The sequence below is a fragment of the Amblyraja radiata genome, chromosome 30, assembly GCF_010909765.2.
Source record: "Amblyraja radiata isolate CabotCenter1 chromosome 30, sAmbRad1.1.pri, whole genome shotgun sequence".
Lineage (NCBI taxonomy): Eukaryota > Metazoa > Chordata > Chondrichthyes > Rajiformes > Rajidae > Amblyraja > Amblyraja radiata.
Window position 1 is genome coordinate 26,058,573 of NC_045985.1, and position 25,236 is coordinate 26,083,808.

General features: G+C 44.7%; 1 protein-coding gene across 1 annotated transcript in view; it reads left to right on the forward strand.

Annotated features, from left to right (window-relative positions):
• Positions 1 to 21,057, forward strand: part of LOC116990202 (complement C4-like) — a 134,878-nt gene extending 113,821 nt beyond the window's left edge. The window contains exons 37-41 of the mRNA XM_033047749.1: positions 3,448 to 3,538; positions 13,332 to 13,418; positions 17,415 to 17,498; positions 19,693 to 19,825; positions 20,860 to 21,057. Of these exons, the coding sequence (XP_032903640.1) occupies positions 3,448 to 3,527 (80 nt within the window). The 3' untranslated portion in view covers positions 3,528 to 3,538; positions 13,332 to 13,418; positions 17,415 to 17,498; positions 19,693 to 19,825; positions 20,860 to 21,057. The remainder of the gene's footprint in view (positions 1 to 3,447; positions 3,539 to 13,331; positions 13,419 to 17,414; positions 17,499 to 19,692; positions 19,826 to 20,859) is intronic.
• The last annotated feature ends 4,179 nt before the right edge of the window (positions 21,058 to 25,236 follow it).

Below are 25,236 nucleotides of genomic sequence, written 5' to 3' on the forward strand. Positions count from 1 at the left end.
TCACCATCTCCATCGCAGGGGACAGACTCCTGACCGACATACATTACAAACCCACTGACCGCCATGGCTATCTGGACTACACGTCTTCCCACCCTGCCCCCTGTAAAGACCCCATCCCCTACTCCCAATTCCTCCGCCTACGCCGCATCTGTTCCCAGGATGAGACATTCATACCAGGGCATCGGAAATGTCCTCGTTCTTCAGGGAACGGGGATTCCCCTCCGCCACCATAGATGAGGCTCACACCAGGTCTCATCCATACCCCGTAACACTGCTCTCTCTCCCCATCCCCGCACACGCAACAAGGGCAGAGTCCCTCTGGTCCTCACCTTTCACCCCACCAGCCGGCAAATACAACACATAATCCTCCGCCATTTCCACCACCTCCAACGTGACCCCACCACTCGCCACATCTTCCCATCTCCCCCCATGTCTGCCTTCCGCAAAGACCGCTCCCTCCGCAACTCCCTCGTCAATTCTTCCCTTCCCTCCCGCACCTCCCCCTCCCCGGGCACTTTCCGTTGCAACCGCAAGAAATGCAACACCTGTCCCTTCACCTCCCCCCTCGACTCCATCCAAGGTCCCAAGCAGTCGTTCCAGGTGCGACAAAGGTTCACCTGTATCTCCTCCAACCTCATCTACTGCATCCGCTGCTCTAGATGTCAGCTTATTTACATCGGTGAGACCAAGCGTAGGTTGGGCGATCGTTTCGCCGAACACCTCCGCTCAGTCCGCAATAACCTACCTGACCTCCCGGTGGCTCAGCACTTCAACTCCCCCTCCCATTCCCAATCCGACCTCTCTGTCCTGGGTCTCCTCCATTGCCAGAGTGAGCAACAGCGGAAATTGGAGGAACAGCACCTCATATTCCGTCTGGGGACCTTGCGTCCTTATGGCATTAACATAGAATTCTCCCAATTTGGCTAGCCCTTGCTGTCTCCTCCCCTTCCTTAACCCTCTAGCTGTCTCCTCCCCCCCAACCCACCCCCCCCCCCCCGGGCTCCTCCTCCTCCCCCCCCTTTCCTTCTTTCTTTCCCCCACCCCCCATCAGTCTGAAGAAGGGTTTCGGCCCGAAACGTCGCCTATTTCCTTCGCTCCATAGATGCTGCTGCACCCGCTGAGTTTCCCCAGCAATTTTGTGTACCTTTGCCTACTTTCAATGACTGGTGTACCATGACACCCAGGTCTCGCTGCATCCCCCCTTTTCCTAGTCGGGCCACCAGTTTAGATATAGTCTGCTTTCCTGTTTTTGCCACCAAAATGGATAACCTCACATTTACCCACATTATACTGCATCTGCCAAACATTTGCCCACTCACCCAGCCTATCCAAGTCACCTTGCAGTCTCCTAGCATCCTCCTCACAGCTAACACTGCCCCCAGCTTAGTGTCATCCGCAAACTTGGAGATATTGCCTTCAATTCCCTCATCCAGATCATTAATATATATTGTAAATAGCTGGGGTCCCAGCACTGAGCCTTGCAGTACCCCACTAGTCACCTGCCTGCCATTGTGAAAAGGACCCGTTTACTCCTACTCTTTGCTTCCTGTTGCCAGCCAGTTCTCTATCCACATCAATACTGAACCCCCAATGCCGTGTGCTTTAAGTTTGTATACTAATCTCTTATGTGGGGACCTTGTCGAAAGCCTTCTGGAAGTCCAGATACACCACATCCACTGGTTCTCCCCTATCCACACTACTAGTTACATCTGGTTGGAATCAAGAGTCTCCTTCATTCAATGGGCATTTGAAATGGGCTCAGAGCAATGACATTTACACTTGCTGCAGCTTTGCAGCTACTTTACCCACACCGTTTAAAAGCTGCAGGTGAGTTGCTGCCTCACAGGATCGCACGCTCACACACTCACACCCTCACTCACACCCGCACTCACACCCTCACTCATTCGCTCGTTCACTCACACACATTCACACACACACACTCGCACACGCACTCGCACACGCACTCACACACGCACTCACACACTCTCTCACGCACTCACAGCTCACTCATGCACACACACTCACACGCTCACTCACACCCTCACTCACACCCGCACTCATTCGCTCGTTCACTCACACACATTCACACACACACACTCGCACACGCACTCGCACACGCACTCACACACACACTCACACACGCACTCACAAACTCACGCACTCACAGCTCACTCATGCACACACACGCTCACTCACACCCTCACTCATTCACACACATTCACTCACTCACACACTCACAGCTCACTCATGCACACACACTCACACGCTCATCCACTCATACACTCACACACTGATACACAATCACACACTAAAATACACACATAGACACACTTGCACACTGATACACTGCCTCGTATACACTGATACACAATTACACACTTACACATACTCACATGCTCACACACACACACACAGACACACACACACACACACATTCATCAGAATCAGATCTTATTGAAACATGATCCCAGGGTGAGTGGATAGATTTTGTGATGTTTCCATCAGCGGAGAGGACATTTTCACGAGGTTGTTTAACTCTATTTAGTTAGAGTCATAGAGTGATACAGTATGGAAACAGGCCCCGCCACCCAACTTGCCTACACTGGCCAACATGTCCCAGCTACACTACAACTAAACTAAACTAAACTAAGGCAAGAATAAACCGTTCAATTGGTTCACAGCCAACTGCTCAACAACGTAACATTTCTGAAATCAAAACTCATGAAGAGTTTAATTTAGTTTACAGCATGGAATCAGGCCCTTCGGTCCACCGAGTCCGCGCCTACCAGCGATCCCCGCACACTAACCATCCACACACACTAAAGACAATTTATATTTTTACCAAAGCCAATTAACCTACAAACCTGTACGTCTTTGGACTGTGGTAAGAAACCGCAAGCACCCGGAGAAAACCCACGCAGGTCACGGGGTGAACGTACAAACTCCACCAGACAGCACCCGAGGTCAGGATGGAACCGGGTCTCCGGCGCGGTGAGGCAGCAACTCTGCGCCACCATGCGGCTGATATGTTTAAATGCAACAACACAACTAAATAGCATTAACGACCTTGTGAAAATGTTGTCTCCTTCACGACACTACCACTGATGGAAACATCTCAAAATCTATCCACTCACCACCAGGATCATCAGTTTCAATAACATCACAGCACGTGTGAGAGTGTGTGTGTGAGTGTGGTGTGGTGAGTATGTGTGTTGTGTGTGACACTGACCCCCCACTCTAAGTATGTGTATGTATGAGTGAGAGTGTGAGTGAGTGTCGGTGGACACTGACCCCCCCACTCTAAGTGGGTGTATGAGTGTTGTATGAGTGAGAGTGGTGAGTGAGTGTGCCAGTGACAGTGACCCCCTCGGGTGTGTGTGAGTGTGCCAGTGACAGTACCCCCCACCCTGCTGGGTGTGAGTGTGCTAACGGGCTGTTCTGTTTCAGTGTCCCGTTGCAACTGTGTATTACAACGCTTCCGGATCAAGAGAACGTGGTGTCCAAACTGTGCCAGGATGACGTTTTGAGTGTGCTGAAGGTGAGTCCACACCGTTCTCACACTAGTTCCACGTTATCCCACTTTCCCATCCGCTCCCTACACACCAGGGGCACTTTATAGAGGGCCAGTTAACCTACAAACATCTTTGGGATGTGGAGAGAAAGACTGGAGCGCGTGGAGGGAACCAACGCAAGTCACGGCGGAGAACGTACAAACCCCATATGGACAGCACCCGCAGTCGGGATTGAACCCGGGTCTCCGGCGCTGTGAGGCAGCAACTCTACCGCTGCGCCACCGTGCTGCCATCACTAGTTGTGGGACCAAGGTAACCAAGAATCAATGGGGGAATAAGTTCATAAGTGATAGGAGCAGAGTTGGGGCCGTTCGGCCATCAAGTTCACTCTGCCATTCAATCATGGCTGAACGATCTCTCCCTCCTAACCCCATTTTCCTGCCTTCTCCCTACAACCCTGACCACCCGCACTAATCAACAATCTATCAACCTCGGCAATATCCATTGTCTTGGCCCTCCCACTGCCGTCTGTAGCAATGAGTTCCACAGATTCACCATCCTCTGACTCAGGGCCGGCCTTAAGCCGATTTGACCGATTGCCCCCCAATTGGGCCCCGCGCCTAATGGGGGCCCCGCACTAATGTTCCGAATATCGTACGGAAATACGAATTATCTTTGTTAAATAAGATTTTTTTTTTAAATTCACCATCCGGATTATTTTTTTAAACGACCATGTATAACAACCGCTGCACGGCCATCAGACACAAACGATTTGTTAACTAGTACTGTTAGCACTTCTTACCATGAAGTAGTTAACAAGTTGTTATATCAATCTGCATCCATCCACATCCTCAGTAAATGTTATTGTGTTTTGAATGAATATTAATGACGCCGTGTTCCTTTGAATAAAATTCACGCGGCGTCAATAATACTTGTTTAAAAACAATTACATTACTGAGGAATGTAGATCGATGACACATTGAAATTCAATTAAACTCACCATCATGAGTGAGGGCCCCGGACCGCGAGAAGGGGCTTCTTCATGGTGTGCAGGTTTGTCATTCACCTACCGACCCACGTTGTGTCGCTCTGTGTTTTTGCTCCCTCCCTCCTTCTCTCTCGCGCTCTCTCCCGCTCCCCATCTCGTCTCTCTCTAGCTCTCCCACTCCCTCTCTATCACACTGTCGCCTCGGCATGTCCCGGAATCATTGACGTTTTGCGGTAGACAAAATGCTGGAGAAACCTAGCGGGTGGGCAGCCGCCTTGCCCGCTGAGTTCCTCCAGCACTCTGTGTTTTTGTTTGGCTCTGAGTTGAAAGGTGGCTCAGCGGGACGGGCAGCGGCTCTGGGGACAGGGTTGCGTTCTGGTCTAGACCTTTCTTTCAGACAATCCAAGTACTCTCACCGACGCGAGTTCAATTCAGTCTGAAGAGGGTCTTCTCTCCAGAGTCGCTGCGCTGCCTGTCCTGCTGAGTTACTCCAGCTTTATGTCTATCTTCAATTTCAGAGAAATACAATTTCCACAGGGGCTTCTAACTTCTCTAAACCCCTCTGGGACCCTCTGAACACCCTCTATTCCCCCCTATTTCCCTCTACAACACTTCTAACCCCATCTGAAGCCCTCTAAACATCTCTAAACTGTTTAAACTATGAGGCTACAAGGTGACTTGTATATGCTGGGTGAGTTGGGCAAATACATGGCAGATGCAGTATAATGTGGATAAATGTGAGGTTACCCACTTTGGTGGCAAAAACAGGAAAGTAGACTTTTATCTGAATGGTGGCCGATTAGGAAAAGGGGGGAGATGCAAACGAGACTATTGGTGTCATGGTACACCAGTCATTGAAAGTAGGCACGCAGGTGCAGCAGGCATAGCAAAAATGATTTGAGTATAGGAGCAGGGAGGTTCTACTGCAGTTGTACAGGGTCTTGGTGAGACCACACCATGCGTATTGGCGTACAGTTTTTGGGCTCCCTAATCTGAGGAAAGACATTTCTTGCCATAGAGGGAGTACAGAGAAGGTTCACCGACTGATTCCTGGGATGTCAGGACTTTCATATGAAGAAAGACTGGATAGACTCGGCTTGCACTCGCTAAAATTTAGAAGATTGAGGAGGGATCTTATAGAAACGCACAAAATTCTTAAGGGTTGGACAGGCTAGATGCAGGAAGATTGTTCCCGATGTTGGGGAAGTTCCAGAACAAGGGGTCACAGTTTAAGGATAAAGGGGAAATCTTTTAGGACTGAGATGAGAAAAACATTTTTTACAACAGAGAGTGGTGAATCTCTGGATTCTCTGGCACAGAATGTAGTTGAGGCCAGTTCGTTGGCTATATTTAAGAGGGAGGTTAGATGTGGCCCTTGTGGCTAAAGGAATCAGGGGGGTATGGAGAGAAAGCAGGTTCAGCATACTGAGTTGGATGATCAGCCAATGATCATATTGAATGGCTGTGGCAAGCTCAAAGGCCGAATGGCCTACCCTGCACCTATTGTCTATGTTTTCTATGACTGGCGTCCAACTGCTGTCTGGTTCGTTGATCGGGTTTGCTAGATGTGAACTATTTTGGGGAGAAAAAATGCTCACGGCAGGCCAAACGTGTTAAACAGAAATTGGTCAGATATTGAGCTTTACACAGTAAGAAATCATGTGAAATAATCACTGAATTTTAAATGAATGTACCTGCATGTTATACTGTTTAGTTTGGAGATACAACCAGATCCACTGAGTTCGCACCCGACCAGCGATTTTTGTTACAGATTTGACAATTTTATTGGCAAGAGACTCAATCGCTGTCCTCTAAGGGGGTTGCACCCAATCACCAACCAGCTTGTTTTAAAATTCCCGTCCAATCAACAACTAGGTCTCCTCCCGTCCAATCAGCCGCTGTCTCTAAGGGCATTGTGTCCAATCACATAATGTAGTTTAAAGGTAATTAGCAGCTACGGTAAATGTTGGAAGCCAGCGGAGCTACTGACAGTCAAACGGGTTGGAGCAGGAGAGATTCACACAGTGTAGAATCCATAGCAACAAGTGTACAATTTCATAATATATACTAATAACTGGGATGACACACCTTGGCTGTGAACCTGGGGCCCACCAAAGTTGTTCCCAATTGGGCCCCGCAATCCTAAGCTGGCCCTGAGAGTAGGGGCCCCGCCATCAGTTTTCTTTTTTTTTAATATATTTTTTATTAAAGGTAATCAATTACAATGCCTCAAACAACTTTATATCAAATTAATTCAATTTGCATTAAGTAAAACACTAGTAATACTTATCTACTATTTTTTTAGAAATATGATAGAGAAGAATAGAACAGTATAAATCATTAAGAGAGTGATTAAATAATAATTTGATTATATATAAGAAAGAAAAGAGAAACGAAAAAAAAAAAAAAAAAAAAAAAAAAAAATTATTTAGTAACCACAATATGTATTATTAATAACACTACTACAAGTGATAGTATCAATAAAGACATATATGTAATTCCAATAATAAAAATGAATATTCTCACCAAATCCCGCAGGGTGCACGTCGAGCTGTGTTGCCAAGAAACAGCTACTCTCTAATACTGTATATATGGAGACCATATCTGTTCAAAGAATTATACTTGTCCAATAGGACAAATCTAATTCTTTCCAGATGTAACGTCTCCATCATCTCTGTTGCCCCACATTTTGGTTGTGGGGGATAATGTTCCCTTCCAAAATTTCAATATGATTTTTTTTTCCAATTATTAAACAGTAATCAAAGAAATTTCTTTGATTTACTGTAAGTGATAGATGTAAATCCGGAATTCCAAATATTATTAGCTTTGGGTTAGGGTCCAATTTAACTTTGATAACTTCAGAAATAACTTTAAAGATTTCTGTCCAGTAATAATTCAATTTAGGACATGTAACGAAACTATGTATTAAATTTTGCCTCTGCTTTCTTGCACTTATCACAAATAGCGGAGAGATTCGGAAAAATACTATTTAATTTAGTTTTCGAATAATGTAACCTATATAATACTTTAAATTGTATCAGTATTATGTCTGGCGTTTAATGAACACCGGTGTATTCGTTGTAGACTTTCTTCCCAGTTTTCTTTTGTTATAGCCAATCCCATTTCATTTTCCCATGCTTGACGATATACTTCCGTTATTGGATTCTCCTTATCCAAAATGATGTTATATATATAAGCTATTAATTTTTCTGTATTTGGATATAAATTAAACAGTTCATCTAACAATCCTGCTTCTTTATTTTTATAATCTTGTGTATTGGATTTAATATAATCTCTAATTTGTAATACCTAAATAAATGTTGTGGAGACAATCCATAAATATCTTGTAACTCCTGGAATAAAGAAATTTTCCTTTTCTATACAGGTGTTCTATCCTTGTAATTCCTAAATCATCCCATTGTTTAAACCCCCCATCTAATATAGCAGGTTTAAACGATGGATTATTCATAATTGGTAATCTAAATGAGAGATTATCCAAGTGTAGAGTCTTAACTATTGTTTCCAATACGTCTATTATTATATATTATTAGGTTGTCTTTATAATATTTTTTTTGTACTTCCGTTGGTGCAAAAATTATCGAACCTACATTGAAAGGTAGACAGTCCTCCTTTTCTATATTTAACCATGTCGGTTCATGATCCATATTTACCCACCAGAAATTCATATTCTTAATCTGAACAGCCCAAAAATAATATAAAAAGTTTGGAAGTGCTAATCCTCCATTTATCTTAGCTTTGCATAGATGTTTTTTATTTATTCTGTGATTTTTATAATCCCAAATAAAGCTATTGACAATATTATCAATTTTTTTAAAAAAAGTTTTCGGAAGAAAAAAAGGAATAGCCTGAAACAAATATAACAACTGCGGTAGAAATACCATCTTTATGGCACTTATTCTACCAATCATGGATATAGGCAGTGTTTTCCAATATAAAATATTTTTTCTAAGTTTATCTAATAGTTGAGGATAGTTGGATTTTATAATGAGTTATGAGATTTTAGTTACGTTAATCCCTAAATATTTAAGTTTGTCTGTAACTACTTTTAATGGGTATTGTTGTAATGTATTAAGATTTATTCCTGTTATTGGCATAATCTCGCTTTTATCCCAATTAATCCTATACCCAGAAAATGCACCAAACTTAGTTATAATGTTTAGCAGGTTGGGAATACTAATTTCCGGTTTTGTAATATAAATCAAAACATCATCTGCATATAAAGAAATTTTATTAATTGTTGTATCAGTATTATAAGCCATATATTTCAGGTTCAGATCTAATTTTTTCCGCCAATGGTTCTATCACCAATGCGAACAATAAGGGTGATAACGGACATCCCTGTCTGCATCCCCTAGAGAGTTTGAATTTGGCTGATAAAATTTGGTTAGTCAAAATTCTTGCCATAGGATTCGAGTATAAAATTCTTACCCATTTACAAAATCTATCCCCCAATTGAACTTTTCCATTATATTAAATAAATACATCCATTCCACCTGATCAAACGCTTTTTCTGCATCTAGTGATATAACCGCTAGTTCCGTATCTCGTATTCTTTTTGAATATATAATATTAAACAAACGTCTGAGATTATGGGATGAGTAACGTTTTGGGATAAAACCTGTTTGATCATAATGTATTAATTTAGAGATCACTAAACTTAATCTCCTAGATAAGACCTTAGTTAATATTTTTTGGTCTGTATTTAAAAGGGCAATCGCTCTATATGATCCAGGATCTTCCAAATCCTTATCTACTTTAGGGATGAGTGTAATTGTGGATTCATTTAAAGATTCTGGTAATTTTCCTTGGTCATATGCATATCTATACATTATTTGTAATCTTGGGGAAATCAGATCTTGAAATTTTTTATAAAATTCTGCACTCAGGCCATCTGGGCCCGCTGCTTTTCCGTTCTTTAGCGAACTAATTGATTCTATAATATCTTTTACTGTTATTTCAGCATTTAACAATTCTCTACCTTCCTGATCTAAGCTATTGATTTGACATTCTTGTAAAAATATTTCCATACTATCTGTTTGTCCTGTTAGTTTTGACGAATAAAGATTTTTATAATATTGTAAAAATCTATCATTAATATCTTTTGGAGTAATTAATATATTTCCATACTCAGATCTAATTCCGTGTATCATCTTCTCATCTTCTAATTTTCTAAGCTGTCGTGCTAGTAATTTTTGTGGCTTATCTCCAAATTCAAAATACACTTGCTTAGTTTGTTGAAAAAGTTTAATCACTTGATTAGAATATATTTTATTTAATCTATATTTTACTGATGCAATTTTATTACTTAACTCTTTGGAAGGCTGTTTTATATTTTCATTATCTAGACGTTTTATCTCATTTTCTAAATTTTGTTCTATTTTTCGATTTTCTTTATTGAGATGTGCTTGTGCGGATATTATTGCGCCACGCATGAATGCCTTAAATGTGTCCCAAAATAGTGATGGAGAAGTTTCAGGATTATCATTAGTTTCAAAAAATAATTTAATCTGATCCATCACATATTTACAACAGTCATTGTCCTTTAATATCTGAGGGTTAAATCTCCAGGTAGTAGTTTTATTAGATATATCTTTTAATTTTATCTTAAATGTTAATGGCGCATGATCCGAGATGATAATATTATGATATTTTGCATCATACGTAAAAGGAAGTAATTTAGAATCTATTAAAAAATAATCTATCCTCGAATAGGTTCCATGTACGGGCGAGAAAAAAGAATATTCTCGTCCGGATGGATTATCTAACCTCCAGATGTCTTTAATATTAGATGTATTGATAAAAGCATTTATGAATTTACTTGATTTCGAGGCAGCTTTCCTTTTTGCGGATGATCTATCTAGATAATTATCTAAAGTACAATTTAAATCACCTCCAATTATTAAATTGTGTTGAGTGGATATAGGAATATTATTAAATATTTTCTTAAAAAATAATGGATTATCAAAATTAGGGGCATATATATTCATTAAAATTACCTTTTTTGAATATAATTCCCCTGTAATTATTACATATCTGCCTTCTTTATCCTCTATAATAGAACTTTGTATGAAAGGTATACCTTTGCGAATAATTATTGCAACTCCTCTAGATTTATGAATAAATGTAGAATGATACACCTTAGAAATCCATTTAGCTGTTAATCTATGTTGAGCATCTTTTTTAAGATGAGTCTCTTGAAGGAAAATGACATCTGTCTTCAATCTGTTCAACTGAGCTAACACCTTTCCCCTTTTAATTGGTTCATTAATTCCTTTTACATTCCAACTGCAGAAGGTTACTCCATCACCCCCAGTCTTCACCTTTATATCATGCATTTTACTATTAGGGCGGCTTATTTTGGAGTAGCCTTCTTGACTCACCCAGCTCCCCGTTGCACCCGGACATCAATCCAATGAGAATTTCTTTCCACCTTAATCCACATCTATGTCTTCTTAAACTAAATACACATATCCTTCACATCTACATTCAAATAATATATAATATAATATCAATAAAAAACAAAAACAATAAGAAATATCAATAATAAAAAAAAAGTAAAGGGTGTTAATAGGGTGCTCAGAAAAAAAAGAAACTACACTTGTATAGTGTGTAGTATGTGAAAGTGAAAGCCACACTAACGTGGCCATTAATCTAAAGACTTCCGTTTTTTTAATAAAAAAAAGATGTTGATTATACCAGCTCCTATCTCAAATGCTATATATATTGGGGTGGGGTACTAACTTTATATACTTAGTACTTAGTAATTATTTCTATTATTCATATTACTATTTGCTAATTACTAATATCAATTGTATTTAATACTATAATATGTAATACTATTATCATGGAATAATTAAATATTTTCTAATAATTAATACAGAACTACTACTAAATGCCCATTATTCCACTTCCTTCTAAGTGAGTATTTCATAACCACAGGTCGATGATAAAAGTTCAGTCATCTCCTTCTCCCTCAGGTTCTTCCTCCGCATCTTCTCTCTCTTCATCTTCTGGCTTCTGCTGTATGCCTCGGGCGAATTTCAATGCTTCAGTATGCTTAACGAAACGATATTCCTTGTCATCATAAGTTACTCTCAGTATTGCTGGGTACATCAAGCCATATCTCAGATTCTTAGTATTCTGTACATTCCTCAGGATACCTTTTGTTTCTTTAAATAGTGCTCTTTTCTTGGCCACTTCTGCTGGGAAGTCTCTAAAATACTGATGTTGTCTCCCTCGTATTTCAGGTTTCTCTTTTTTATTATAATCTTCATCATGTCTTCGAAGACATGGTCAAAGGCCACTTTTACAATCATTTGTCTGGGCGATGAACCTATCCCAGGGGCCCGTCTTAGAGCCCTATGTGCACGGCTCAACAGGGGTTCATGATCCAAATTCAAAATATCCATTAAAAGTTTAGCAACAAATTTTCGAGGATCTTGACTCCCCTCACGACCTTCGCTCAGACCAACTATACGCAAATTTTTACGGCGTTGGCGTCCCTCCAGATCAATACATTTCTCGTTTGTTTTATGTAATAATTCTAAGAGGCGTTTGTTCTCGGCACGGAGTTTTTCGGTCTCCTTAGTATTCACTTCAGCAATTTTAGTTAGCTCTTTAATTGCTTCGCCTTGTTGGTCTAGCGAAATTATAGTAGGATCTATCTTGTCATCCAGCTTTCTTTCCATCCCAGCAGCTATTTCCTTTACATCCTCAATTTGAGTTTGTAACTCGGCATTAGCCTTTTCCTTCCACTCATCCATCATACTTTTTACCGTCGTTATAACTTGTTTTATTAAGTCTTCTTTATCTTCTTTATTTTTCTCGTGAGACACCAGCATATCCGCTTTTAAACTTTTTATCTCCTCCATATACTCCTTCCTCTGCTTCTTTATCTCCTCCATATACTCCTTCCTCTGCTTCTTTATCTCACCTAGAATGGTAGTCTTAAGTTCCTCCATTTCAGCTTTCCTCTGTGAGATATCTTCTTGAGAAGCAGCAGTTGCACCCGAGCTGAGGCCAGTTTCTTTTCTCGTAGCTTTTTTTCCAGCGGTGGGGGTGGGGGAGCGCTGGGTCATAATTTCTTCTTAAATCGCGCGCCTGATGACGTCACGCACCTTTTAAACGCTGCCGGAGCCGTTCACAATCGATCTCCTGTGGTAAGTGCGTTTGTTTGACCCTTTTACCCCCGTTTTAAATCCAGTTTTTTTCGGAGCTGTAATGGCGCGATTCCACTCACATCGTGGCGCCAACCGGAAGTCCTTCAGTTTTCTAATTGGGCCCCGCAATTCCTAGCACCGGCCCTGCTCTGACTAAAGAAATTCCTCCTCATCTCCTTTCTAAAGGTACGTCCTTTTGTTCTGACGCTATGCCCTCTGGTCCTAGACTCTCCCACTAGTGGAAACATCCTCTCCACATCCACTCTATCCAGGCTTGCAGCAAACCTTGCTAGGAGTGGACGAAGATAGTCTTTTGATTCTTAAATGGTTTCCCACTTTCTTTATAGATTCTCTCTCTACTGGAAACATCTTCACATTTTGGATGAGAACATGATTAACAAGTCTGCAGATGATACAAATGCTCTACTCTACGCACCACACTCCACTCTCTACGCACTACTACGCTCCACGCTCTACGCACTACTCTACACTCCACACCCCACACTCTACACTCTACATTCCACACTCCACACTCAACAATCTACGCTCTCTGTTCTCCTTTCTAACGTTCTTTCTTCCACTGAGATGACCTTAGGCTCCACCCCACATCACCCTGCCATTTACAGACGCATCTCTCTCCTCTCCCACCAGGGGCCTGTCCTCGGCCAAGCAAAACCAAGGACGTGGGGGCCGGGGAACGGAAGTCTTTTGCCTGTTACAACCCGATTGTGGATTACGGTAAGTCCTGCAGGATTCATCAAGTCGGGGGTGGGGGGATGAAACAGAACGATGGGATGTTTGCCGGTAGACTGCCAAATTGTTTTGGTCCCCTTTTCCGCATGTTATGTCCGCGCTCGGGTGGTACTAGAAAGGGACTACGCACTGTCCACGGGATCACGGCACCGCGGGGGTGTTGAATATATCCTGGACAAGGATTGTAATATAGTTATTTAGTAGTTTACTTAGTATATTTATTTCTCTTGTACTGTGGTGGTGGGTTCTGTTTCTGTTTTATTGTGTTCTAAATATTATTTTAATATATGAATAAATAATTTTGAGTTAAAAACATTTTTTTAATTGGTTTGGTTTCTGTATATCATTGCTGTGTATAGATAATAGACAATAGGTGCAGGAGTAGGCCCTTCGGGCCAGCACCGCCATGATCATGGCTGATCATCCCCAATCAGTTCCTGCCTTCTCCCCATATCCCCTGACCGCTATCTTTAAGAGCCCTATCTAGCTCTCTTGATAGTATCCAGAGAACCGGCCTCCACCGCCCTCTGAAGCAGAGAATTCCACAGACTCACAACTCTCTGTGAGAAAAAGTGTTTTCTCGTCTCCATTCCTAATGGTTTACCCCTTATTCTTAAACTGTGGCCCCTGGTTCTGGACTCCTCCAACATCGGGAACATGTTTCCTGCCTCTAGTGTGTCCACACCCTTAACAATCTTATATGTTTCAATAAGATCTCCTCATCCAGAGTTTGCAAGCCCAACCGCTCCATTCTCTCAGCATATGGCAGTCCCGCCACCCCGGGAATTACTGAGGTTGTCCTAGTTCAGTTTGGAGATACTGCGTGGAAACAGGCCCACCGAGCCCGCGCCGACAGGCGATCCCCGCAAACAAGCACTGTCCTACACACATGAGGGACAATTTACAATCTTCACAGTATGGCGGGCGAATAAGCAAGCCACACGTGGTGAATCAAAGAGATCCTTATTGTTGAAGTAAAGAGAACGACAAACGTGAATGGGATAAAGGCTGACCTGGGGCTGACTACTTATACTAGGGTACACCCCTAAAGCTCGTGACAACTCCTTCCTGCCATTACCCAGTCACGTGATCCTGCTCCCGACTGCCGAGGGTTCGCTCAGTAAGTGGCCTAACCATCGGGTGGCGCCACAATAGAAGCCAATTAACCTACAAACTTGTGCGTCTTTGGAGTGTGGGAGGAAACCGGAGCACCCGGAGAAGACCCACGTGGTCACGGGGAGAATGTACAAACTCTGTACAGACAGCACCCGTGGTCTGAATGGAACCCGGGTCTCTGGCGCTGTGAGGTGCCAGCGGGTCGCTCACACGGTAAAAAGCTTTGTTTTGCGTGCTATCCTAACAGATCAGATATACCATATATAAACACAATAGATAGGGCTGGCACGGTGGCACAGCGGTAGAGTTGCTGCATCACCCAGACCCAGGTTCCATCCTTACTACGGGTGCTGTCCGTGCGGAGTTTGTACGTTCTCCCCGTGACCTGCGTGGGTTTTCTCCGGTTGCTCCGGTTCCCTCCCACACTCCAAAGATGTATAGGTTCGAGGACTAATCGGCTTGGTAAAATTGCTAATTGTTCCTAGTGTGTGTAGGATAGTGTTAGTGTGTGGGGGTCGCTGGTCAGCGCTGACTCGGTGGGCCGTAGGGCCTGTTTCTGCGCTGTATCTCTGAATTCTAAAGTCTAAAGACAGGGAGTTGCACCTTCAACCAGATGAAATATAACAACAAGATTCAGACTGAGAAGGGTCTGGACCTGAAACGTCACGCATTCCTTCTCTCCAGAGATGCTGCCTGTCCCGCTGAGTTACTCCAGCATCTTGTGTCTATCTTCAATGAAACACCAGCATGTGCAGTTCCTTCCCACGCACGACAACAAGGTCCAGATATATAAGAAAACTGCAGATGCAGGTTTAAATCGAAGGTAGACACAAAATGCTGGAGTAACACTGCGGGTTAGGCAGCATCTATGGAGAGAAGGAATGGGTGACGTTTTGGGTCGAGAACCTTCTTCAGACTGACGTCAGGGGAGGGGGCGGGTCAGGGATAAAATGTAATCAGAGACAGTAAGACTAGTGGGAGAACTGGGAAGGGAGAGGGGATGGAGAGAGAGAGAAAACAAGGGCTATCTGAAGTTGGAGAAGTCAATGTTCATACCGCTGGGGTGTAAACTACCCAAGCAAAATATGAGGTGCTGCTCCTCCAATTTGCGCTGGGCCTCACTCTGACAGTGGAGGAGGCCCAGGACAGAAAGGTCAGATTGGGAATGGGATGGGGAGTTGAAGTGCTGGGCCACCGAGAGATCAGGTAGGCTCATGTTATCCCACTTTTTAAGAAAGGCGGGAGAGAGAAAAAGGAATTATAGACCAGTTAGCCTGACATCGGTGGTGGGGAAGATGCTGGAGTCAATTATAAAAGATGAGATAGCCGAACATTTGGAAAGCAGTAACAGGATCAGTCCGAGTCAGCGTGGATTTACGAAGGGGAAATCATGCTTGACTAATCTTCTGGAAATTTTTGAAGATGTAACTAGGAAAATGGACAAGGGAGAGCCAGTGGATGTAGTGTACCTGGACTTTCAGAAAGCATTTGATAAGGTCGCATATAGGAGATTAGTGGGTAAAATTAGGGCACATGGTATTGGGGGTAGAGTGCTGACATGGATAGAGAAGTGGTTGGCAGACAGGAAACAAAGAGTAGGGATTAACAGGTCCCTTTCAGACTGGCAAGCAGTGACTAGTGGGGTACCGCAAGGCTCGGTGTTGGGACCGCAGCTATTTACAATATACATCAATCATTAGGATGAAGGGATTCAAAGTAACATTAGCAAATTTGCAGAGGACACAAAGCTGGGTGGCAGTGTGAACTGTGAGGAGGATGCTTTGAGAATGCAGGGTGATTTGGACAGGTTGGGGGAGTGGGCAGATGCATGGCAGATGAAGTTTAATGTGGATAATGTGAGGTTATCCACTTTAGTAGCAAAAACAGGAAGGCAGATTACTATCTAAATGTTGGGAAAAGGGGAAGTATACTATCTCGTTGGGAAAAGGGGAAGTATAACGGGATCTGGGGGTCCTTGTACATCAGTCTATGAAAGTAAACATGTAGGTACAGCAGGCAGTGAAGAAAGCGAATGGCATGTTGGCCTTTATAACAAGAGGAATCGAATATAGGAGCAAAGAGGTCCTTCTGCAGTTGCACAGAGCCCTAGTGAGACCACACCTGGAGTATTGTGTGCAGGTTTGATCCCCTAATTTGAGGAAGGACATTCTTGCTATTGAGGGAGTGCAGCGTAGGTTTACAAGGTTAATTCCCGGGATGGCGGGAATGTCATATGCTGAGAGAATGGAGCGGCTGGGCTTGTACACTCTGGAGTTTAGAAGGATAAGAGGATATCTCATTGAAACATATAAGATTGTTAAGGGTATGGACACGCTAGAGGCAGGAAACATGTTCCCGCCTCTTGGGGGAGTCCACAGTTTAAGAATAAGGAGTAAGCCATTTAGAACGGAGACAAGGAAACACTTTTTCTCACAGAGAGTGGTGAGTGTGTGGAATTCTCTGCCTCAGAGGGAGGCCGGTTCTCTACAGAACACCTTCCCATGTTTTTTTATTTACTCTGGGAATCACTAACAGATTGGTCTCAGAAGATCTTAGCGGTCTAGAAGGCTTATATAGTGGAAGCATGTCAGTGATATACTTTGGCCCTAAACCATGTAGTGATTTATAGGTGAGCAGCAGGATTTTGAAATCAATTCTCTGACATACAGGGAACCAATGTAAGGATTTAAGAATTGATGTTCAAATTTTTGGTCTTTGTTACAACTCTAGCAACAGCGTTGCCTATTGTTAAGATGGACTGAGCGGAGAAGTTCAGTGATATACATTGATAAAGCTCGCAATAAGAACAATTGAAAAGTTTAATATTAATTCTATAATGACTGTCTTTCTGCGATCTTGTTGCAGCTTACATAGTCAACGTCACCCGTGGGTCTGTTACTGGAGCTTTCCACACCTATACAACCACGATTACTCGAATCATCAAAGTTTGTGAGTAATAGTTCTTTATGTGGACTGCACCTCCATTCCAGAGGTCACCCCTGTGCTGAAATCTATGCGGGATTCAAGGATCAACCTGCATCTTTGGAGTGTGGGAGGAAACCGGAGCACCCGGAGAAAACCCACGCAGTCACGTGCAAACTCCGTTAAGGCAAATACACATGGCCAGGTTCGAAACCGGGTCCCTGGCGCCGTGAGGCAGAAACTCTGCCGCTGCACCACCACCGTGCTACACAACTTTGGGATGTGGGGGGGAACTGGAGCACCCGGAGAAAACCCACACAGTCATGGAGAGAACGAACATGCAAGGAACCGCAGGCACTGGTTTACGACAATGAAAGGAGAAACCACATGCCCAAGAGCACAAAGTTTAGTTTAGTTTAGAGATACAGTGCAGAAACAGGCCCTTCGGCCCACTGAGTTCGTGCCGACCAGCGATCCCCGCACACTAACACTATCCTACGCACACTAGGGACAATGTACATTTACACCAAGCCAATTAACCTACAAACCTGTACGCCTTTGAAGTGTGGGGAGAAACCAATGATCTCGGAGAAAACCCACGCAGGTCACGGGGAGAACGTACAAACTCCGTACAGACAGCACACGTAGTCAGGATGGAACCCAGAACTCTGGCGCTGTGAGGCAGCAACTCTACCACTGTGTCACCGTGCCACCCGAAAACTAACTAATTCTACTCTACGTTGGACTGTTGCAGGAAAAATGTTTCGCATGTTGGGAATATTGTAGAATAAGGGGTCGACCATTTAGGGCTGAGATGAGGAGAAACTTTTACGCCCAGAGAGTTGTGAATCTGTGGAATTCTCTGCCACAGAAGGCAGTGGAGGCCAATTCACTGGATGTTTTCAAGCGAGAGTTAGGTTTAGCTCTTATGGTTAACGGAATCAAGGGATATGGGGAGAAAGCAGGAACGTGCTACTGATTTGGATGATCAGCCATGATCATATTGATGGCGGTGCTGTCTCGAAGGGCCGAATGACCTACTCCTGCACCTGTTTTCTATGTTTCTACAGCACATAGTCCTCTGACATTTTCGTCATCTCAAATGGGATTCCACCACTAGCCACATTTTCCCATCTCTTCCCCTTTCCACCTTCCGCAGAGACCGTTCTCCACAACTCCCAGGTCAAGTTGTCCCTTCCCACCCAAACCACTCCCTCTCCAGGTATTTTCCCCTGCAACCGCAGGAGATGCGACACCTGACCCTTTACCTGCTCCCTTGACTCCATCCAAGGAACCCGACAGTCTTTCCAGGTGAGGCAGGGGTTCACTTGCACCTCCTCCAACCTCATCTACTGTATCCGCTGTTCCAGGTGTCACCTTCTGTACATCGGCGAGACCAAGCGCAGGCTCGGCGATCGTTTCACTGAACATCTCCGCTCAGTCCGCCTAAACCTACCTGATCTCCCATTTGCTCAACACTTTTACTCCCCCTCCCATTCCCACACTGACATTCTGCACCTCTTACCTGAAGGGAGAAGGTCTTTGATTATACTGGGATCTTACCGACATCTAGACTAGTCCCACTGGCCAATTTCCCACCAAAGCTGTCCAATCCACGTACCTATCCAAATATCTTTTAAATGTTGCGATAGTCCCTGCCTCAACTACCTCCTCTGGCAGCTCGTTCCATACACCCAGTGGAAAAGTTGCCCTTCAGGTTCTTATTGAATCTTTTCCCCCTCACCTGGTCCCCTGGTTCTGCCTAGACCTACCTGATCTCCCGGTTGTCAAACACTTTAACTCCCCCTCCCATTCGCACACTGACCTTTCAGTCCTGAGCCTCCTCCACTGTCAGAGTGAGGCCCAGCACAAATTGGAGGAACAGCACCTCATATTTTGCTTGGGAAGCTTACACCCCAGCAGTATGAACATTGACTTCTCTAACTTCAAGTAACCCTTGTTTTCCCTCTCTCTCCATCCCTCCCCCTTCCCAGTTCTCCGACCAGTCTGACTGAGAGACTTTTTTTCAATCTCTGCCTCGCCCACTCCCCTGACATCAGTCTGACGAAGGGTACGTCACCCATTCCTTCTCTCTGGAGATGCTGCCTGTCCCGCTGAGTTACTCCAGCATTGTGTGTCTACTTTCTTTATATATATATATCTTCTATACTTCTATGCTTCTATCATCTTATGACACATTCTGTTTCCACGTCTCAAACAGTTGGAGATGAAGATGTTGGTGTTTCTAATCAGCGGAACTATGTGAAACGGCGTTCCTGCCGCCTGGAACTGAAGATCGGGAGAAGCTACCTCCTGATGGGGAAAGACGGGAAGACCAAGGATTACCAGAGAGAGTAAGAATGAACGACACTCTATTGTCACATGTGACATGTCACGGTTATATTCTTTGTTTTTGCACTTCCCAAGGTATGCGAAGAGTCGCCACAGAAAGGGCATCGACAAAGTTACAAATATCCCATTTCAACGCGTTCCATTTGTGGCCCACCATAGTTCTTGGAATATTGAGGGCAGTTTTGGGCCCTATACCTGTGGAAGGGTGTGCTAGCTCTGGAGAGGGTCCAGAGGAAATTTACAAGAATGATCCCGGGGATAAGTGGGTTAACATATGGATGAGCGTTTGTCGGCACTGGGCCTGTACTCGCTGGAGTTTGGAAGGATGAGGGGACACCTAATTGAAATGTACAGAACAATGATAGGCCTGGATAGAGAGGATGTTTCCACTAGTGGGAGAGTCTAGGACCAGAGGTCACAGCCTCAGAATTAAGGACGTTCCTTTCGGAAGATGAGGAGGAATTTCTTTTGTCGGTGGGTGGTGAATCTGTGGGATTCTTTGCCATAGAAGGCTGTGGAGGCCATGTCAGTGGATATATTTAAGGCAGAGATAGATAGATTCTTGATTAGTACAGAATAGTGAAAGGCTTGGATAGAGTGGATGTGGAGAGGATGTTTCCACTAGTGGGAGAGTCTAGGACTAGAGGTCATAGCCTCAGAATTAAAGGACATTCCAGAGAAGGGGAGGAATTTCTTCAGTCTGTGGGTGGTGAATCTGTGGGATTCATTGCCACAGAGGGCTGTGGAGGCCAAGTCTGTGGATATTTTTAAGGCAGAGATAGATAGATCCTTGATTAGTACGGGTGTCAAGGGTTATGGGGAGAAGGCAGGTGAATGGGGTTAGGAGGGAGAGATAGATCAGCAATGATGGAATGGCGGAGTGGACTTGATGGGCCGAATGGCCTAATTCTGTTCCTATCACATGACCTTGCGACAATGAATCATTGAATGTTTCCAAAATGTATAACCCACTTTCTTCTTCCACTGCCTCTCCCTCTCTGTCTCCCCCCCCACTCCCGCCCCTCTAAACCTCCAGAATGCAGTACATCCTCGACTCTGACTCTTGGGTAGAAGAGGTGCCACCCGCCACGATTTGCAGGATCACGAGGTATCGACCAATATGCAAGAAATTCCACGATTTTGTCTCCAATCTTGAACAGGGAGGTTGCCAAACTTGAACAGGGAGGTTGCTGCAAGCATTGGGCCCTGTGGAATAAATCACTCAATCAACGAATGAGTCAGTGAAATTCTTTGCTTGCATAGGCAAGGTATGCAAATGGTGGCCACATCAAGGGTGACGACAAAGTTACAGTGCATCCCGCACCAGGTCCGACAGTGTGGAAACTGTCCCAACATGCCCCATCTACACTAGACCCACCCGCCTGCGTTTGGCCCATATCCCTCTAACCTTGTCCTGTTCACAGAGTTATAGCAGCAGAAAGTCATGGTGTCTTACAACATGGGAACAGGCCCTTCACTCTCCCCGTGACCTGCATGGGTTTTCTCCAGGTTTACAGGTGGATTGGTTTTCTATAAATTGTGAATTGTCCCCAGTGTGTGTTGGATAATGTTAGTGTGTGCGGGGATCGCGGGTCGGTGCTGGCTCGAAGGGCCGAATGGCCTATTACTGCACCTATTTTCTATGTTTCTACATTTCTATATAACCTCCATCTTCTCAAAACTGTGTAAATGGGAAGCTTTACATTGCCGCAGTTAAACACCTTGGTACGAGGAATGAAATCATATAATTTGTATGAGTGGCCCAGCGGTAGAGTTGCTGCCTCACTGCGCCAGAGTCCCGGGTTCGATCCTGACCACGGGTGCTGTCTGTACGGAGTTTGCGCGTTCTCCCTGTGACCTGCGTGGGTTTTCTCCGGGTGCTCCGGTTTCCTCCCACACCCCCAAAGACGTGCAGGTTTGTAGGTTAATTGGCATCGGTAAAGATTGTAAATCAAGGGTCGGCAACCTACGGCACACGGGCCGAATCCGGCCCTTAACCCGAAATCATCCGGCCCGCAGGCGCATTTTTTTTCAATTAGTTTTCGCGACCTGGGAACTGCAGCCAGTCCCGGGGACGTGAGATGGTCCTGGGCGCTACAGCCAGTCCCGGGGCACGCAGGCGACCTGGGAACTACAGTCAGTCCCGGGAACGTGAGCGGATCAGGGAACTGAAGCCAGTCCCGGCGACGTGAGATGATCCTGGGAACTGCAGCTAGTACCGGGGACGTGAGATGATCCTGGGCGCTACAGCCAGTCCTGGGGCAGATGGGCCCGCCTGGGAACTAGTCAGTCCCAGTTGCCGACTCCCGTTGTAAATTGTTTCTGGTGTGTGCAGGATGATGCTAGTGTACGGGGTGATCGTTGGTCAGCGCGGACTCGGTGGGCCGAAGGGCCTGTTTCCACAGTATCTCTAAACTGAACTAAAGTAAATTAGTGTTCAAGAAGGAACTGCAGATGCTGGAAAATCGAAGGTACACAAAAATGCTGGAGAAATTCAGCGGGTGCAGCAGCATCTATGCAGAAAAATGCTGGAGAAACTCAGCGGGTGCAGCAGCATCTATGCACAAAAATGCTGGAGAAACTACTGCACCCACTGAGTTTCTCCAGCATTTTTGTGTACCTTTAAAGTAAATTAGTGTTTCACACGTTTAACATTTAAACGTGTGAAACTGCACAGGGGCAGTGTTTACATTTTATTTTCAGTTCTGAATGGCAGGTAGCAGGTTTTGTCAAATAGACCAAGCGAAAGAAGCAAAGGTGTTAAAACAAACCAAGGTTCACCGCGTCGAGAGACAAGATCCCGGAGCATGGAAAGGGAGGGCGGTCTTCCACACGTTAAAGGGTTAAACTGGAGGGAGGGACTGCGGGGGATGTAGGCGGAGAGGGGTGGAGGGAGAGGAAGGGAGGGGGGTGGGGTAGAGGAGGGAGGGAGGGAGGGAAAAGGTAGGGGGAAGGGTGCGGAGGGAGAGGGAGGGAATGGAAGGAGAGGTAGGAAGAGGGAGGTGTGAGGGAGATGGAGAGGGATGGAGGTAGAGACGAAGGGGAGGGGGGAAGGAGGTAGAGAGAAAGAGGGGGGAGGGAGGTTGAGGGAGTGGGGTGGGAAGGGTGGAGATGGATGGAGAGTTAGAAACATAGAAAATAGGTGCAGGAGGAGGTCATTCGGCCCTTCGTGCCAGCACCCGCCATTCATTGTGATCATGGCTGATCATCCACAATCAGTAACCCGTGCCTGCCTTCTCCCCATATAGAAACATAGAAACATAGAAATTAGGTGCAGGAGTAGGCCATTCGGCCCTTCGAGCCTGCACCGCCATTCAATATGATCATGGCTGATCATCCAACTCAGTATCCTGTACCTGCCTTCTCTCCATACCCTCTGATCCCCTTAGCCACAAGGGCCACATCTAACTCCCTCTTAAATATAGCCAATGAACTGGCCTCGACTACCCTCTGTGGCAGAGAGTTCCAGAGATTCACCACTCTCTGTGTGAAAAAAGTTCTTCTCATCTCGGTTTTAAAGGATTTCCCCCTTATCCTTAAGCTGTGACCCCTTGTCCTGGACTTCCCCAACATCGGGAGCAATCTTCCTGCATCTAGCCTGTCCAACCCCTTAAGAATTTTATAAGTTTCTACAAGATCCCCTCTCAATCTCCTAAATTCTAGAGAGTATAAACCAAGTCTATCCAGTCTTTCTTCATAAAACAGTCCTGACATCCCAGGAATCAGTCTTGACTCCCTTGACTCCACTAGCCCCTAGAGCTCTATCTAACTCTCTCTTAAATCCATCCAGTGATTTGGCCTCCACTGCCCTCTGTGGCAGGGAATTCAACAACATTCACAACTCTCTGGGTGGAAACGTTTTTTCTCACCTGGTTCTGCTCACCCAACATTGGGACCATTTTTCCTGCATTTAGCTTGTCCAGTCCTTTTATAATGTTATATGTTTCTTTAAGATCCCCCCCCCCCCCCCCCCCCCCCCCCCGCCCCCTCATCCTTCCAAACTCCTGTGAATACAAGACCAGTCTTTTCAATCTTTCCTCATATGATATGACAGTCCCGCCATCCCAGTGATCAATCTTGTGAACGTACGCTGGACTGCCTCAATCACAAGGATGTCCTTCCTCAAATTAGGAGACCGAAACTGTACGCAATACTGCAGATGTGATCTCACCAGAGCCCTATACAACTGCAGAAGAACCTCTCTACTGAAATCCTCTTGTAATGACAGCCAACATTCCATTAGCTTTCTTCACTGCCTGCTGTACCAGTTAGTTTGTGGTTGGAGGGTCAGAGGGAGGTGAAGGTGGTGGAGAGGGGGGAGGGCATCAATGTGGACCCGGTGGGCCGAAGGGCCTGTTTCCACGCTGTATCTCTAAACTAAACTAATTTTGGATCAAGTGAATCTCTGCGGGTAGTAGATGGATTTGCAAAGAAGCGGATTTCAGGCTGATGGAACGATGCAATGCTGTTTTATCAGAGGTTGTTTTCTGCGGGAATTGGATGATCACAAAGCAGCCTCGTACTGGAAAGGAAGGAGTTACAGCTTTGAGAATGGTTCTGCAAGCAGCCTGTTCAAAGTAAATTAAAATATATATAGTATTACCATGCTACACCCTGATGCATTCCCGTCATCATTTAAGCTCATCGGGAAGGCTGGATCCATCCTGGGGACAGAGTTGGATTCATGGGAGGTTGGTCTTGGAGGGGAGTATGCTCCTCAAACTGCGGAGCATTCTGGATAAAGTGCTGGAGGAACCCTGGCAACTCACAGGAGAACATGGGCATGGAAACCAGACTCATCGCCTGAGTTACTCCAGCACTTTGTGTCTTTTTCTTGTAAACCAGGTAATGACCAGATAATGGTTTATAAAGTTACACTGCATGAAACAGTGGGATAATATATAGACTCAGTGTGAATGGGTGATCGATGGTCAGCATGGACTTGGTTCCACACTGTAAACTAAACGAAACTAAACTAAACCAAACTATACTAAACTAAACTACACTACACTAAACTGCACTAGTAACATAGGAAATAGGTGCAGGAGTAGGCCATTCGGCCCTTTGAGCCTGCACTGCCATTCAATACGATCATGGCTGATAATCAAACATCAGTACCCTGTTCCTGCTTTCTCTCCGCATCCCTTGATAGATTCACAACTCTCTGGGTTAAAAGGTTTTTCCTCATCTAAGTCCTGAATGGCCAACCCCTTATTCTTAAACTGTGACCCCTGGTTCAGGACTCCCCCAACATCGGGAACATTTTTCGTGCACCACTAACCTAAACTAAACTAAATTACACTACACTACAATAAACTAAACTAAACCACAAAATCATGAGAGGAATAGATTGGGTAGATGCACAGAGTCTCTTGCCCAGAGTAAAGGAATCGAGGACCAGAGGACATAGGCT